This window comes from Hypomesus nipponensis, chromosome 1 (assembly GCF_054491055.1).
Source record: "Hypomesus nipponensis isolate SF chromosome 1, ASM5449105v1, whole genome shotgun sequence".
Taxonomy (NCBI): Eukaryota; Metazoa; Chordata; class Actinopteri; order Osmeriformes; family Osmeridae; genus Hypomesus; species Hypomesus nipponensis.
In genome coordinates, this window is record NC_140361.1 from 18,346,979 (window position 1) to 18,362,255 (window position 15,277).

The 15,277-nt window shown below is 44.6% G+C and overlaps 1 protein-coding gene across 1 annotated transcript; it reads right to left on the reverse strand.

Moving 5' to 3' along the window:
- Positions 1-5,813: 5,813 nt before the first annotated feature.
- LOC146302879 (uncharacterized) lies at positions 5,814-10,341 on the reverse strand. Its single transcript, XM_084698587.1, has 2 exons — positions 10,267-10,341; positions 5,814-6,698 (listed from the first exon to the last, which is right to left on the reverse strand). The coding sequence occupies exons 1-2, from the start codon at positions 10,339-10,341 to the stop codon at positions 5,814-5,816; spliced, it is 960 nt and encodes a 319-aa protein (XP_084554713.1).
- Positions 10,342-15,277: the final 4,936 nt, after the last annotated feature.

Sequence of the window (15,277 nt, forward strand, 5' to 3'; positions counted from 1 at the left end):
GCCCTGTGCCCCTGCCTCATCCTGAGGTTGTGCCGCCCTGCGCCCGGACGAAGAAGGTTGCGCCGCCCAGCACCCAGACCACCAAGACTGTTCCTGCCAGGGAGTCTCGGCCGACTGCCGCCGGAACCCAGCCCCGTTCCTGCCCTGTACCCCAGCCTCGTTCCTGCCCACTACCCCAGCCTCGTTCCTGCCCTGTGCCCCAGCCTCGTTCCTGCCCTGCGCCCCAGCCTCGTTCCTGCCCTGCGCCCCAGCCTCGTTCCTGCCCTGTACCCCCGCCTCGTTCCTGCCCTGTGCCCCAGCCTCGTTCCTGCCCCGTGCCCCAGCCTCGTTCCTGCCCCGTGCCCCAGCCTCGTTCCTGCCCCGTGCCCCAGCCTCGTTCCTGCCCTGAGCCCCTGCCTCGCCCCGAGGTTGTGCCGCCCAGTGCCAGGCCATCCGAGGACTCCTGGCTGCCGCCCCCTCCGCCCGAAGACTCCTGGCCGCCGCCCCCTCCGCCCGAGGACTCCTGGCCGCCGCCCCCTCCGCCCGAGGACTCCTGGCAGCCTCCTCCTCCGCCCGAGGACTCCTGGCTGCCGCCCCCTCCGCCCGAGGACTCCTGGCAGCCTCCTCCTCCGCCCGAGGGATTCTGGCCGCTGCCTGCCACGGTGCCCGCGCTCCCATGCGCCACCTCGTCCTGGCTCCCAGGCGCCCCCTCGTCCGCGCTCCCAGGCGCCTCCTCCTCCGCGCTCCCAGGCGTGCCCGAGCTCCGGCCTCCGGGCCACCCCCCGGACCTGACTTGACCCTCTGCCCTGCCTCCGGGCCGCCCCCCGGACCCACCCCTGCCCTCGACCATGCCTGCTGACTCCACCGCATTTGGGTCCAACCCCACCTCACGTCGTGAGATTTTATGTTGCATTGGGTAAGTTTTTAAACAATGGCTTTAGATACGGTCTTCTCCTGGAGTTCAGCGTATACCTTCAATCAGTAGGTTTACTACAGCAAATCAAAACGCAAGGGGATGAGTCAGCTGGGGTCTCATTTATAAAACAGTGCGTAGGATTCTTACTAAAAGTGTACGTACGCCCAAAAGCCTAAAATGGCGTACGCACTCAAAAATTCAGATTTATAAAACCGTGCATACGCACACCTGTACGCAATGTTCCCTTTATAAATCACAGATTACCCACAAGTGTGCGTACGTGAATCAGCATTGTACCCCGCCCTGAACACGCCCATTTTTAACCATAAATAGTCAATGCAAAGCACCTCATGAATGCTAATCTAGTATCTCATCGTGATGCTGGCATACGATTGTTCTTTACGGTGAATCATAGCTCATGACAACTTCTCAGACACTGTTAGCCTATTGGTGGAGCCCCGAAAACTCAGAAAATGTGGTGGCCAGTAGATCACCAATTTTAAAAAACTGTGCGAGTGGCGTCAATTGTGCCAGTGATACTACGAGTCGAGATACAATTTGAAAACAAAAGCGTTTGGTTATGAACAGTAATCTATTCAAGTCTGGACTGATAACGAGGACGTAGAATGTAGCGATTGCACGGGAGCTTAACGACTGTATTTCCAGTTTTTGACATATGAGAATATTTGCACAGTATTAAATAAATATATTTAGTTATACACTGTGTTCTGCAGTTATCTAAAGGTAGGATATGTGATGTTATCCTGTATTCCATGCAGTCGGGGAATCTCCCCCTCCTGAACTCCCGTAGTGGACAATCTGATGGTGAGGAAGCGCTGAATTGTTATTTAAAATTTGAGTTGGATTGTACAAGGTGTTTATGGAACAAGAATAATAACACTGCTGGATGTAATCTTCATGATAATCATGAAATTGAATGAAAAAACCCTTACAAAAAAGAAGTATATTAAAGTATACTATAAGTATACTAAAATATGACAAATCCCTTCTAGACCTAAGTACAGCATTTGACACTGTGGATCATGAGATTCTCCTGGAACGTATGGAGAACTATGTTGGGATCTCTGGTACTTCACTTCAGTGGTTTAGATCCTATCTATCTGATAGATCACAATATGTCCACTATGATGGCTGCTCATCCAGGAGCTCCACTGTAAAATACAGAGTACCACAGGGTGACATAACATAATTAGAAGCTCTGTGGTAAATTTTCACTGTTATGCAGATGATACACAGCTATACATGTCCATAAAGCCTGGAGAATTTCCACATGCTATGGAAAAATGTGTTTCCGGGTTGAGAACTTGGATGACAGCAAATGTACTTCTTCTTAATTCGGATAAAACCGAGGTTCAAATTTTCGGCCCTAAAAAATACAGAAAAAATGTATCCAATCTGACCTTAGACGTCACCAAAGTATCTCAAAGCCAGCTGGTAAAAAAATGAGGAGTCACTTTGGACCCAGACCTTTTGTTTGAGTACCATATTAAATAAATCACCAGAACGGCATTTTTCCATCGACGTAATATTGCCAAAATACGAAAATTCCTCTCAAAGGATGATGCTGAAAAACGAATACATGCATTTGTTACGTCCCGATTGGACTACTGCAATGTGTTGTTGCTGCTAGACAATTGACAACAAGAAAGTTTGATCATATAACATCTACTCTTATCTCTTTACACTGGCTCCCTATCCAAGCCAGAGCTGATTTCAAAGTTTTACTACTAACTTACAAATCTCTGCATGGATTGGCACCACTGTACCTCTCCGGTCTCCTTGCACCCTATTGCCCCGCAAGGACTCTAAGATCTCAAGATGCCGGCTATCTGGTAATACCCCAAATTAAGGTAGGGCGTTCTCATATAGAGCACCTCTTCTCTGGAACAAATTACCTGTCTCAATTAAGGAGGCTGACACTGTTTCGACATTTAAAACTAGACTAAAAACGTTCTTGTTTAGTCAATTCTATGATTGTTAAAGGTAAGTATGTGTGTACTTTCTAAGTAAACCTGGGGTGTGCGTTTGCCTATATGTGTGTATCACATGTAACTTTTAAATTGTAATTTTAGCTTATGTTCACACTGCCCATTTATATGTTAGAAATAAAGTAAACCTGTTATTGTATATTGTTACTATTATAGTTCCGTTGCTGTATATTGTTATTGTTTTAGTTTACTTGTTGGAGACAACGGGGGACTGGTTGGTTGGTTTTCATCCTTATTCGTATAAATATAACCTATTTTAGAGTCGTTTCCCCCGGAACAGATTTCATGTTCCAAACGAGGGGGGCTGTCGCTGTCTTGGTGTGTGGGGCTGCATCAAATACCCTCTTAGCTTTGTTAAGTTGCTGCACTAGTCCACACTTGACCGGTGGGGATCTTATTCTATTATGACTGTAACTGTTAGCTGCGCCTGGCATTCTCTAATCCCTGCTTTCCTCTCTCATCCCCCTGGGGGGTTTGGGCTATCAGGACCTGCCTGGTCGTCGGTCTACCAACGCTGGAGCAGGTCGTCTACCGGAACCCAGTCTCCATGACGGCCAACACCGGTCCCATCCAACGTCTATAAAGCCGAACAATGGATTTTGGTGTTTCAAAACCCATTGACATTGTATGACTATGTTTAGCTTGTGTTCTGCCCCTCTCTCTTACCAACCGTCTCTGGAGGAGGGGATCCCTCTCTGAATTGCTCCTCCCAAGGTTTCTTCAATTTTTTCTCCCGTTGGTAGTTTTTCTGGGAGTTTTGCCTTGTCTTCCTTGAGGGTTTAGGTTGGTTGAGGGGCAGTTCTCTGGGCGTATGTGAAGCCCTCTGTGACATGCTTGCGTGCAAAAAGGGCTATACAAATACATTTGATTCGATTTGAATTTACAATCTAACCTAAAAAAACAGTACAAGAGAACGATACAATAGTGCAAATTGCAATGTGCAGTGTGTCATTGTGCAGCTTGTGATTTAAAGTCAGTGTGAGTCCTTGGCCTTGTTAAAGTGGCCAACAGCAGATGAGAAGAAACTGTTCATGTGGCGTGAGGTTTTGGTCTTGATGGACCGCAGCCTTCTGCCGGAGGGGAGTAGCTGAAACAGGGAGTTTCCAGGGTGGGAGGGGTTGGCCACAATATTCCTTGCTCGCCTCAGGGACCTCGAGGTGTGCAGATCCTCGAGGGAAGGCAGATTGCAGCCGATCACCTTCTCAGCTGTGCGGATGATACGCTGCAGTCTGCTCTTGTCCTTGGCAGTGGCAGCAGCGTACCAGACGGTGATAGAAGAAGTGAGGATGGACTCAATGATAGCTGTGTAGAAGTGCACCATCATTGTCTTTGGCAGGTTGAATTTCTTCAGCTGCCGTAGGAAGTACATCCTCTGTTGTGCTTTTTTGGTGAGGGAGCTGATGTTCAGTTCCCACTTGAGGTCCTGGAAGAGGATGGTACCCAGGAAGCGGAAGGACTCCACAATGCTGACTGGGGAGTCACGCAGGGTGATGGGGGTGAGTGGGGCTGTATTCTTCCTGAAGTCCACAACCATCTCCACTGTCTTAAGAGCATTGAGCTAAGTTGTTCTGGCTACACCAGGTCACCAGGTTGTCATCTTCCCACCTGTAGTCAAACTCGTCCCCGTCAGAGATAAGCCCAGTGAGGGTGGTGTCGTCCGCAAACTTCAAGAGTTTGACAGACGGATGACTCGAGGTGCAGCTGTTAGTGTACAGGGAGAAGAGCAGAGGAGAAAGGACGCAGCCCTGAGGAGATCCGGTGCTGATGGACCGGGAGTCAAAGACTTGTGTTCCCAGCTCAACGCACTGCTTCTTGTCAGACAGGAAGTGTGTGATCCACCTGCAGGTGGAGTCGGGCACGTTCAGTTGGGAGAGCGTGTCCTGGGGAGTCCAGATGCTGTAGGGTGAAGTGGAGGGCCATGTTAACGGCATCATCCACAGACCTGTTTGCTCTGCAGGCAAACTGCAGTGGGTCCAGGAAGGGTCTGTGATGGATTTGAGGTGTGCCAGCACAAGGCACTCAAAATACTTCAATTCCACAGAGGTCAGGGCGACGGGTCTGTAGTCAATAATTCCTGTTGGCCTTGGCTTTTTGGGCACAGGGATGATGGTGGAGGACTTGAGACAGGCTGGCACATGGCATGTCTCCAGGGAGGTGTTAAAGATGTTTGTGAACACAGGAGACAGCTGGTCAGCGCAGTGCTTGAGGGTGGCAGGAGAGACAGAGTCCAGCCCAGCTGCTTTGCGGGGTTCTGCCTCTTGAAAAGTCTGTTAACTTCACCCTCCTGAATGGAGAGAGTCCTCACTGTAAGGGGGGGAGGGGGGAGGCCACATGGATGGGAAGGGGTAGTTCAGGACTGTCCAATTTTCTTTCAAATCTGCAGTAGAACTTGTTCAGGTCGTTGGCCAGGCGGGAGTCGTTGGTGGAGTGGGGGGCTCTGGGCTTGTAGTTGGTGATTTGCCTGAGCCCTCTCCAGACAGAAGCAGAGTTGTTAGCAGAGAATTGACGCTTCAGTTTCTCGGAGTACAGTCGTTTAGCCTCTCTCACCGCCTTGCTAAACCTGTTCTTCGACTCCTTGAATCTGTCTCTATCCCCACTCCTAAAAGCTTCCTCCTTCTCTGACCTCAACCTTCTCAGCTCTGCTGAGAACCAGGGCTTGTCGTTGTTGAAGCTCACCCTGGTGCGTGTTGGTATACAGCAGTCCTCACAGAAGCTGATGTATGATCACAGCCTCAGTGAGTTCATCCAGACTCTTGGTAGCAGTCGTGAACATATCCCAGTCAGTACAGTCCAAGCACGCCCGCAGATCCTCCATAGCCTCACTGGTCCACTGTTTTGATGTCCTCACAACAGGTTTACAGAGCTTTAATTTGTGCCTGTATGCAGGAATCAGATGGACCATGGTATGGTCAGGGGCCCAGTGCTGCACGAGGGACGGCGTGGTAGGCTCTACTGACTGTAGTGTAGCAGTGATCCAGAGTGTTCTCTTCTCTGGTTGGGCATTTGATGAATTGTCTGTATTTAGGGAGTTTGTGGCTAAGATTACCTTTGTTAAAGTCGCAGAGTACAGTAACAAGGGAATCCTGGTTTGCTCGCTCCACACTCAGAATCTGGTCGGCAAGCGTGCGTTGGGCCTCTTTAACATGAGGACCCGGCGCCATGTAAACTCCGACCAAAATGAGCAACGCAAATTCTCGTGGCAAGTAAAAAGGTTGACAGATTATAAAAAATGATTCCAGATCTGGAGAACAATGTTGCAGAATCACTGTCACATGTACACACCAGCCACTGTTGATGTAGAAACAAATACCACCGCCTTTGGTTTTGCCAGAGAGTGCAGTGTCCCGATCAGCTCTCATGAGTTGAAAGCCTGCCAGTTGTAAAGCGGCGCCCGGGATCAAATCGCACAGCCATGTCTCCGTTAAGCACAAAACCGAAGATGAAAGAAAGTCTCTGTTTTTCACCATCAGTAGCTGAAGTCCGTCGATTTTATTGCACAGTGAACATACGTTGGAGAGGAAAAAACTTGGAAGCACTGTTCGGATTCCACGTCTGCGTAGCCGAACTAGCGCTCCCGCCCCCCTTCTTCTTTTACGGCGTTTCACTGCATGAGCAAAGCCTAGCCCGGCACTGCCTAGAATTACCACTAAATCTGCCGCTGGAAGCAGAAAAGTGGGAAATAAGTCCACAGGAGTTGTGGTCCTTATTTTCAGAAGTACTTCTCTTGTTAGAGAACCCCGGAAATCTTGGCAGAACACTGAATTAACAGACAAAACGAGACAAAACAGAGCCCACTAGCAACTATGGCCGCCCTCACCAGCGCCATCTTCCAAGAAGACCAAAAAGCTATTGAAGTTTGAAGATTTATTTTGAATTTAAAAACATTTTGTTACAACCTGATATGAAAATAAACAAAATAAAGGCTGTGCAATGTGTATGCATACATTTTGAACAGTTTAACATAATTATTATGTTTCTAGTTCATGTTGTTGAAAAGCTATTGACTTTTGACATTTTAAATGTGTAATTTGTTGATGGTCCCTAAACATACGGGCGTCCGAATGTCTGTTGAATATCGAACTTCCAACCAACTTTACCACGGTGATTTACCGTGTATGGGTATTATAATGAAGAGACACAATTCAAGTTAATGATCTTTTATTATCAGACTGGACGTTGATGCCATCAAGCTCTTAAAAAAACTCCAACACAGAAAAGAGAGATCACCGGAACAGAGAAACACAGGGGCGTAGCCAGGATATTATTTCTGGGGGGGCCAGCTCTGGCCAGTCTTCTATTTGGGGTGGCACATGATTGTCAAAAACTACTATTTTAAACCTCACACACTGCATCACTCAGAGCAGAAGTTTTCTAACGGCTCATCTAGTTTTATGGACACTAATGATGTCTTATTGATAATCCCATGTTATTGGAATGGGTGCTTAGATAATGTGCGAGTGCGATATGTCATGATTATGTGAGGGGGTTCGGGACCTTAACATGAGACGGGGATGTTTTTAGTGCAAGTGACAGAAAGACACGATATGAATTGTCATTTTAGGCAATAATTTATTTAGGTAAACTGTAGCATTTTAAGTGCAATATTCCATTCATTTTGATAATGTATACATATATGTATACATAAAGAGAGAGAAAAGCAAAAATATGACGTGTGTGTGTGTTTGTCTTTTTTGTACATTGTAGTTTTGACTGTACATACAGTTTGTATGGATCTTTTTGTTTCCAATTATATCAGTCTTTTTGTTTATCATTTTTCACATTGGATTATACACTTGGTGGAGAAATGAATTCACAAAACCAGAGCCTTGTCTATATCGCAGGGGTGTCAAACCCATTTTCACTGAGGGCCACATCAGCATGGTTGCCGTCAAAGGGCCAGTTGTAACTACGATGTAACGTCAGTAACGATGTAAAAACATGGTGTTTTTGTTGTAGCTTTTGTAAACATAGGGCATATTATGCTGCAATTTAAGTCTGCCTTTTAATTCTTGGACAATCTGCTGTTTTTCTTGGAGGATAAATTTGCAAATTTTTCTCAGTGTTTGGTGCCAAAATGCAAGCGCACATAGCGCAAGAGCAAAACTTGTTTTGCCCTTCATCTGAACGCAGAACAGCTTTTTGAGCTTTATGTAAAATAAACATTGCCGTTTTCCAATAGGTAAAACCTTGTCTAATGAAGGTGATGTCTTCATCATTGCTGGCTCCAAATTGTCGATAAGGGAAGCAGAAACATGCTAGCTTGGCTGAGTACTCTAACCAAGTTCGAGAGCGATACCAACCTGGGTTGAATGCCCGAGGATCTTGCCTGAAAATGCACATGGGGTACGTTCGCAGAACCGGCTGCATTGGAGTGCTGTCATTCAAACCATGCTCGCCTTCACCCAGTTAAACTTTGCGTTTAACACTGATGTGCATACACTGCTTTCTAGAGGCGGGATGTCGTCACTTTGCCGTAACACAATTGAAATGCATGGTGAGAGATGTCGTTTATGGTCAATGCACGCTGTAAAGCAGCGTAGACTTATTTCAATAGCCCATTAATCTTCCGCGGGCCACATAAAATGACGTGGCGGGCCTTGAGTTTGTCTTTAATATAATATTATGAGACTGCACCTGCTGCAGTCATCGTCTGACTAGTGACAGCTGGTAAGAGTGTCACACGTGTGATGAGAAGTGGGAGATAAACAACAACGATTTCTAACTTACAAAGACGCAACAAAGCAACGTGTTTTCGACAAAAAAACGCTTCTCCACCTACTGTTCTGGCGGTGAATTGTTTTCAGCACCCCCAGCCTTCGGAGAACCATAAAGGCAACAGAAATGCTAATTAATCCGTCCTATCCGGCGGCCCGCCCATCCGTAACAGAGTCGGAGTACCATACTGGCACCTTTAGAATGCAGGTACGTTGTTTGTGTCTTGCGCTGTTGATGGGGGCTGCCGCGAGGCAACGGCCCCGGTGGATGTAGGTGGTATTGCATTCTCAAATCTGGCTCATAGCTTTTCTCACTAGCTTTTTCATTGAATACTTTTTCTAAAACGATTTTTCCTAAATTTGAAACCAATCCCATATGGGTAAACTAGCATCCCAATTATGTGCTTAGTCAAGCAAACTTGCCTGGAAACGTGCTCGCCAATACGAACAGGGGACGAGCACAAAAGGGAACATAAGCAAATCGCTGATTTAGCCTACCTGAGCTGAATGAGAACAAAGAGAAAGTGCTTGATAATCTACAGTTGCCTGCTTTATTGTAGTAAGTTTTACAAATGGTTGCACACACACGACGGTTGTTTGTAGCGTTTATTTCCGTTATTTTAAAGCAGATTTAACCATTTTGTATGATCGGTATTATGCTCATGGCATGACAAACGTAATTATAGCCTAATATAATTTGTTATAATATCTGGTGATATTAAAAAGACAAAGATGAGGTAGATGAGGAAGATGTGGTTATCATGTCTGTCTGATCACAATATTGTTATGGTCGTTATATTGTTACAACTTTCGCTTGCTTACTGCGCTGCCACTGAGCACTTTTCATAGAAATGAATGGGGACGCCATCTTGGGAGATAAAAGTAGCTGTGTCTACTAATTTAGTCTATGTTGTAGCGTGACAAAAGTGACAAATGACAACATAAGACGACTTGATAAAAAAAATACTAATGCATTTATTTAAGTTTTATGCCGTTTCTGTTCAGCAAGGTTTTTTTTTTTTTTTTTTGCCTTGAGGTTGGGGGCCATTCTCTGGCCACGGCCCCCCCTGGCCCCCACGTGGCCACGCCCCTGGAGAAACATAAATATACAGCTTTGCCTAAAGTTCTGCGTCTTCCATTGGTCTCCGCCGCCCAGTCTGAATGTCTTGACTGCCATGGTTACAGTAGCTAACTGCCGAAATTATAAGAAAAAAAATCGACATATCACTGTTAAACCAGAATATATTAGCTTATGTGTAGGGAGGACAAACCCGTTTGAGCGTTTTTCCTGAAATACGTTTTTATTAGTGCTGCCAAACGATTGAAATATTTAATCACGATTAATTGCATTAATGCCATAGTTAACTAGTGATTAATCACAATCGCACATTTTTGTCTACGCTAAATGTCCCTTGATTTCTTTTTGTCCAATTTTTTTTTCTCATTTTAATGCTTTTATCAACATGGAAAAGTGGATCGGATTGCTTGGTTCAAATGTTTTTTTAATTGAAAATAACATTGCAATTGCCTGGCTTTGACGAGGGGGCAGAGAATTCGCATCAGCTGTGTGCTTTGCCATGAAGTGGTATTTCAGACTGGACGTGCTGCGATGATAGCTCAGTTCACAACGACAAAACACACAGATCACTTTGCTCTTGTCAATGGGACCATTTGGCAACTTTTTAATAGTAAACTTTGCATTCAGAATCTTATTGGCATCCATTTCGGCGTCTCGCGCTCGCCATCTACTCAAAGCGTAAAGTTAGCTCTTTAGCCGGATTGCAAGCCCAAACAAGTGTGTGCGGCGTGCCTGTTGTTTTGTTTCCGGTGTAGCTAGATCCGGTGTGGTGTTGTAGTTTTTCTAACGTCAGTAGTTGTTGCAACAGCATGTGAAAAAAACGACAACAATTGCTGGGACAAAAAGAATGTTAATCGCGTGGTAAAAAATTGACGCCGTTAAAATGGGTGTGCTTTAACGCAGTTAATAACGCGTTAAACTGACAGCACTAGTTTTTATTCGTTATTCCTGGGGAAATGATGGAATTAAATGACATATTTAGGATACTAAAATACGTGTGCACAATAATATCAACAATATTTGCTAAATGTATATTTACATTTTTAAAGGTTTTTTATTTTACCTTGAAGCTACTTCCGTTATTCAGCAGTTAGTGAAAGAGGCTAGTTTTACGACAGCGACTTTGGATGTAAACTACTTTAACATGTTAGCTGATTAGCCAGTATGAGTGAGATATGTATACAGTTACATTTACAAACCTCTTGCTTGTAAAGTATTTAGTCTTAAATACGATGGGAACACATCACATTCTAAAATGCTTGACACGGCAAATGTTGTCTTTTTTTGTCAAGCGTCCCTGAAGCTCAGATTCCGAGTCGAGTTCCATGAAGCTATTTCGTTGCAGTGAATGGGTGCAGGCACTCATCGGACTTAAACTCAAATATCTCAAAAGTCCCAACTGGAAAATGTTAGCAGTTTCACAGTCCTGTAAAGGACATTTTCCTGAACAGATTGACCAAGTTAAGGTTGTGGCATTTAAGTTAAGGTTAGTAGCAAAGGGTGTAAAGGTCACTCGGCTAATAACAGACGTCTTTAGGCTGCGTTCACACTTGACTTCTTTTTTCTGAAAAAGCGCCTTTTGAGCGCCTTTTGAACGCCTTTTCAGAAAAGCGTTGGGTGACGTCAAGCGCCTTTTTCTAATGAGTATTTTGTAACCTGAACGGGAATCATATAGTCTGGCGATACATTATTATCTGTTATTTTTCGGTGGTTACTTATCGACAGCTAGCTACTATGGCCAATAAAATGCCATTACTTGCTTTAGCTTTGGCGTTTGAGGAACCATAGCTATAGCCATAGCCCTAGCCATAGCCTGGTAACTAAGGTAGGTTACAAGGGAAGGTACACTCGTACCTACTCTCCACATCCTGATTGGTCAGCTGTCAAAAAGGCGCTTGACCCAAGTTTTTTCTGAAAAGTTGAGAAAATTAAACTCAAAAAGGTGTCGGGCTCAGCGCTTTTCTAGAAGTTTTTAAAAGGTTTTCCCATAGGGTTGCATGTAAAAAGGCGCTGAAGGCAGCGCTTTTTTCTAAAAGAAGTCAAGTGTGAACGCGGCCTATAACTGTTAAAACGCCAGTACCACATTCGGGACAGTATTCACACAGGCATTGGCTCAATCCTAGTTTTCGGGCCTACTAGCTTGCATGTTTTTAGATGTTTATCTGCAACAAATGAATGAGTTGTCTAAAAAATGAGTTGGAACAAAATACCACTATTAAAGTGTGCCCTTTGCGCCCCTCCCCCCACCTGTCTCAGGGCCAGGCTGCTGCTGTAACTTGCTAGTCAACCTTTACTGAGGGGACTGTTTGAACACGTTGGAATTAAGAAATTATTATCTTTATGTATATTTGAGACCACAGATTCGTAGATGTAAGTTTCCACTATATGTTAACCGATTTTGAGGTGGATCCGATTAAATGAGCGAAAACAAGGCACATCTGTCCATATTTTGTTAGTGAAGCAGGGAGAGGAATGCTCGTGGCAAGCTAACTAGCTGGATAGAGCGATGGGGAGTTTGTTAGCACTCAAAATGTAGGTCTAAAACAGGGGCACTCCTAGGACATAAGCTCGATTATAAAAAATCCCCCAGCTGGGAAATGTTTGTTGACCTTCATGAACATAATGACATCAAATTGAGGCTGTGGCATTGAAGTTCAGGTTAGTAGGCAATGGCTCAAAGTACTCTCAGCCAATTACAGGCCTCTTAAAATGGGAAAACTTCTGTGCCACATACGGGATGGTATTCACACAGGGGTTGGCTCTAATTTGAGTGACAGGTTGATTCACCAATTGAAAAACTCATCTGGGAATTTTGATTTTTGTTTGGCTTCCTAAGCAGCAGTAGAATTCTAAGTTTTTCTAAACCGCGTACCGTACAGCATTACAGTGAGCTACACTGGTTTAAAACTACAGGTATATAAGGACAATTGTACCCATGAATTGTTTACTAGTAATATAATGTCCAAATAAATCATAAAAGGTTCATCGATATGTGAGGCATGTTTATTATTTTAATGATTGAAAAAAATACACACTGCTGGCTATTAGATTGTTTTAAAGTCGCCTTTCTGTTCTAAAAAGCTTTTGAAAATGTCATCGACGTCATACACATCGTACGACCAGAGCTACTGCTTTACGGCAAGCTTTGGTCACTTACTTTTTTCCAGAGAATGTCTAATAAAGGGAAAACTCTCACTCTGGAAACTTCCGGGTTCTGAACTGGTTGCAGTTCCATGTGAGGGCGCTAACGAGCGAGCGCAGAATGAATGGAGGTCTATGGAGCGGTATCCCTCAAAATCCACTTTTCTCAGGATATAATTTTTTGTCTAGTAATTTGAATTCTGAATTAAAAAGGGGAGGCAAAAAAATACACACTGCTGGCTATTAGATTGTTTTAAAGTCGCCTTTCTGTTCTAAAAAGCTTTTGAAAATGTAATTGACGTCATACACATCGTTCGACCAGAGCTACTGCTTGACGGCAAGCTCTGGTTACTTCCACTTTTCTCTCGAGGCATCGACAACACAGCTGACAGGTTAGGCTCTCCCTGTCAATACACATGCTAGAAAGAGTTTTGGCTTGCTAATGTTGTTGCTAATGTTGCTAATGCTCTGACATTCTGGTTCTGCTTCGGATGCCATCAAGCAGGATCTCTGGTCGTAGTCAGTCCTTCACTAACCAATCAGCATTCGTTAGCAGAGTGCTAGCGTGTTATGGGCAACAACAACTTACCCTGTAAGAAATCGAAAGGACATAAGTACTCGTTCATTCAACTTTTGACCTGTAATCCATGTAGAACATGCCAAACCTACAATCAAATCTGAGATTTATCAACAAAAATCAGGCGAAAGAGACAAATTTAGCCGTTTAGCTCCATAGACTCCCATTCATTTTGCACTCGACCGCGATCACTCCCAGTGGAACTCTGGTGGAACTGCAACAACATTCTGTAGAATGGGGCTTAATAGAACAGGCTCTGCTTTATTCTTTCAGGGCATCGACAACACAGCTGACAGGTTAGGCTCTCCCTGTCAATACACATGCTAGAAAGAGTTTTGGCTTGCTAATGTTGTTGCTAATGTTGCTAATGCTCTGACATTCTGATTCCGCTTCGGATGCCATCAAGCGGTAGCTCTGGTTGTATCAGTCCTTCACTAACCAATCAGCATTCATTAGCAGAATGCTAGCATGTTATGGGCAACAACGACTCACCCTTTAAGAAATCGAAAGGACATAAGTACTCGTTCATTCAACTTTCAACCTATAGTCCATGTTGAACATACAACAACTACAATCAACTCGGAGATTTCTCAACAACAATCAGGCCAAAGAGACAAATTGAGTCGTTAAGCTCCATAGACTCCCATTCAACATGCACTTGCTCGCGATCACCCCCAGTGGAACTCTGGTGGAACTGCAGCCAAATTCGGTACAATGGGGCTTAATAGGGAGTGGCAAGGCTCTCCTTAAACAGGCTCTGGTAATAGGCTCTGTGCACAATCTTACTGACGAACTTCCGCTGTAGCCAACATTTGGTAAATCAGTTTCAGGTTTACTGGAGACAATCACCCGAGTTTCCAAAATGCTCAGCTTTAGTAGATGTCTCCAAGACCTGCCTAAAATAAGCGTCAGTGACGTCTATCGCATCGTAAATTATTTTCCCCCTGCTCCAACAAGCAAGCGGGACAAGGGATTCAAACTGTACATATCCAGTTATCTGCACAACTATGAGGGTAAGTAGTTGATAGGGCGGTTTTCTGACGAGGGCGGGCCGGAAGGAGTCACGACAACGGAAATGAGTTTGATTCTTTGGTTTATTAGTCGAGTACCCGGATCAAACAATCAGTTCAAGACATGCTGATGGCATGAGTGACAAACATCTCTCTTCAGAGAGCTTAAATACAGTTGCTGGACATGTTCAGATATAGAATGCACAGCATTGCTTCCTTAACCGGTCTCCAGTGGTCAGTACACTGATACACTAGAGCACACTAGCAGGTGAACTGGTCGTTAATTATGTTGAAGTCCCAGTTTGTACATGATTTGCCTCACAGTCTCCTAACTGTCTGAACTGTGTGCTTTATTCTGCTCGGTGGGAGGCCTCGCTGCAGGACCTTTGACCTCACAGATACTTAGGCTATACATGTACACAGAAAATCTGCCTTACAGTAGTTTAATGTGGTGTTTCGGTCGGCTAGCGGCTAAGCTAGTTAGCGATGTGTTCATTTTTAGTGTACAGTAGTATAGAAGCTTGTTTTTCTTTATTTTAAACGCAAACTGTCCGTTTTTATGTATTATCATTTGTATTTCTTCCCCTCTCAATTTCTAATAAAGATCAGGACACAGGGGAAGTTGTGGTCTGTGCTACAGGTCCATGAGGAAAGCTGAGAAACCTCACAGTCTGAGTGTATGGTGAAGTTAGGATTGATAAATTCAGGTTCAGCCAACACTTAAAAGCTTGTTACTTTAATAACCCGGCGTTCCTAATGTTCCTGGGGATTTAGCTACGGTCAGTTATGTTTATTATCACTCTCAAATATAATAATCTTCATTAGGCAGGTAAGTTTACCTGGCTGATCCCCT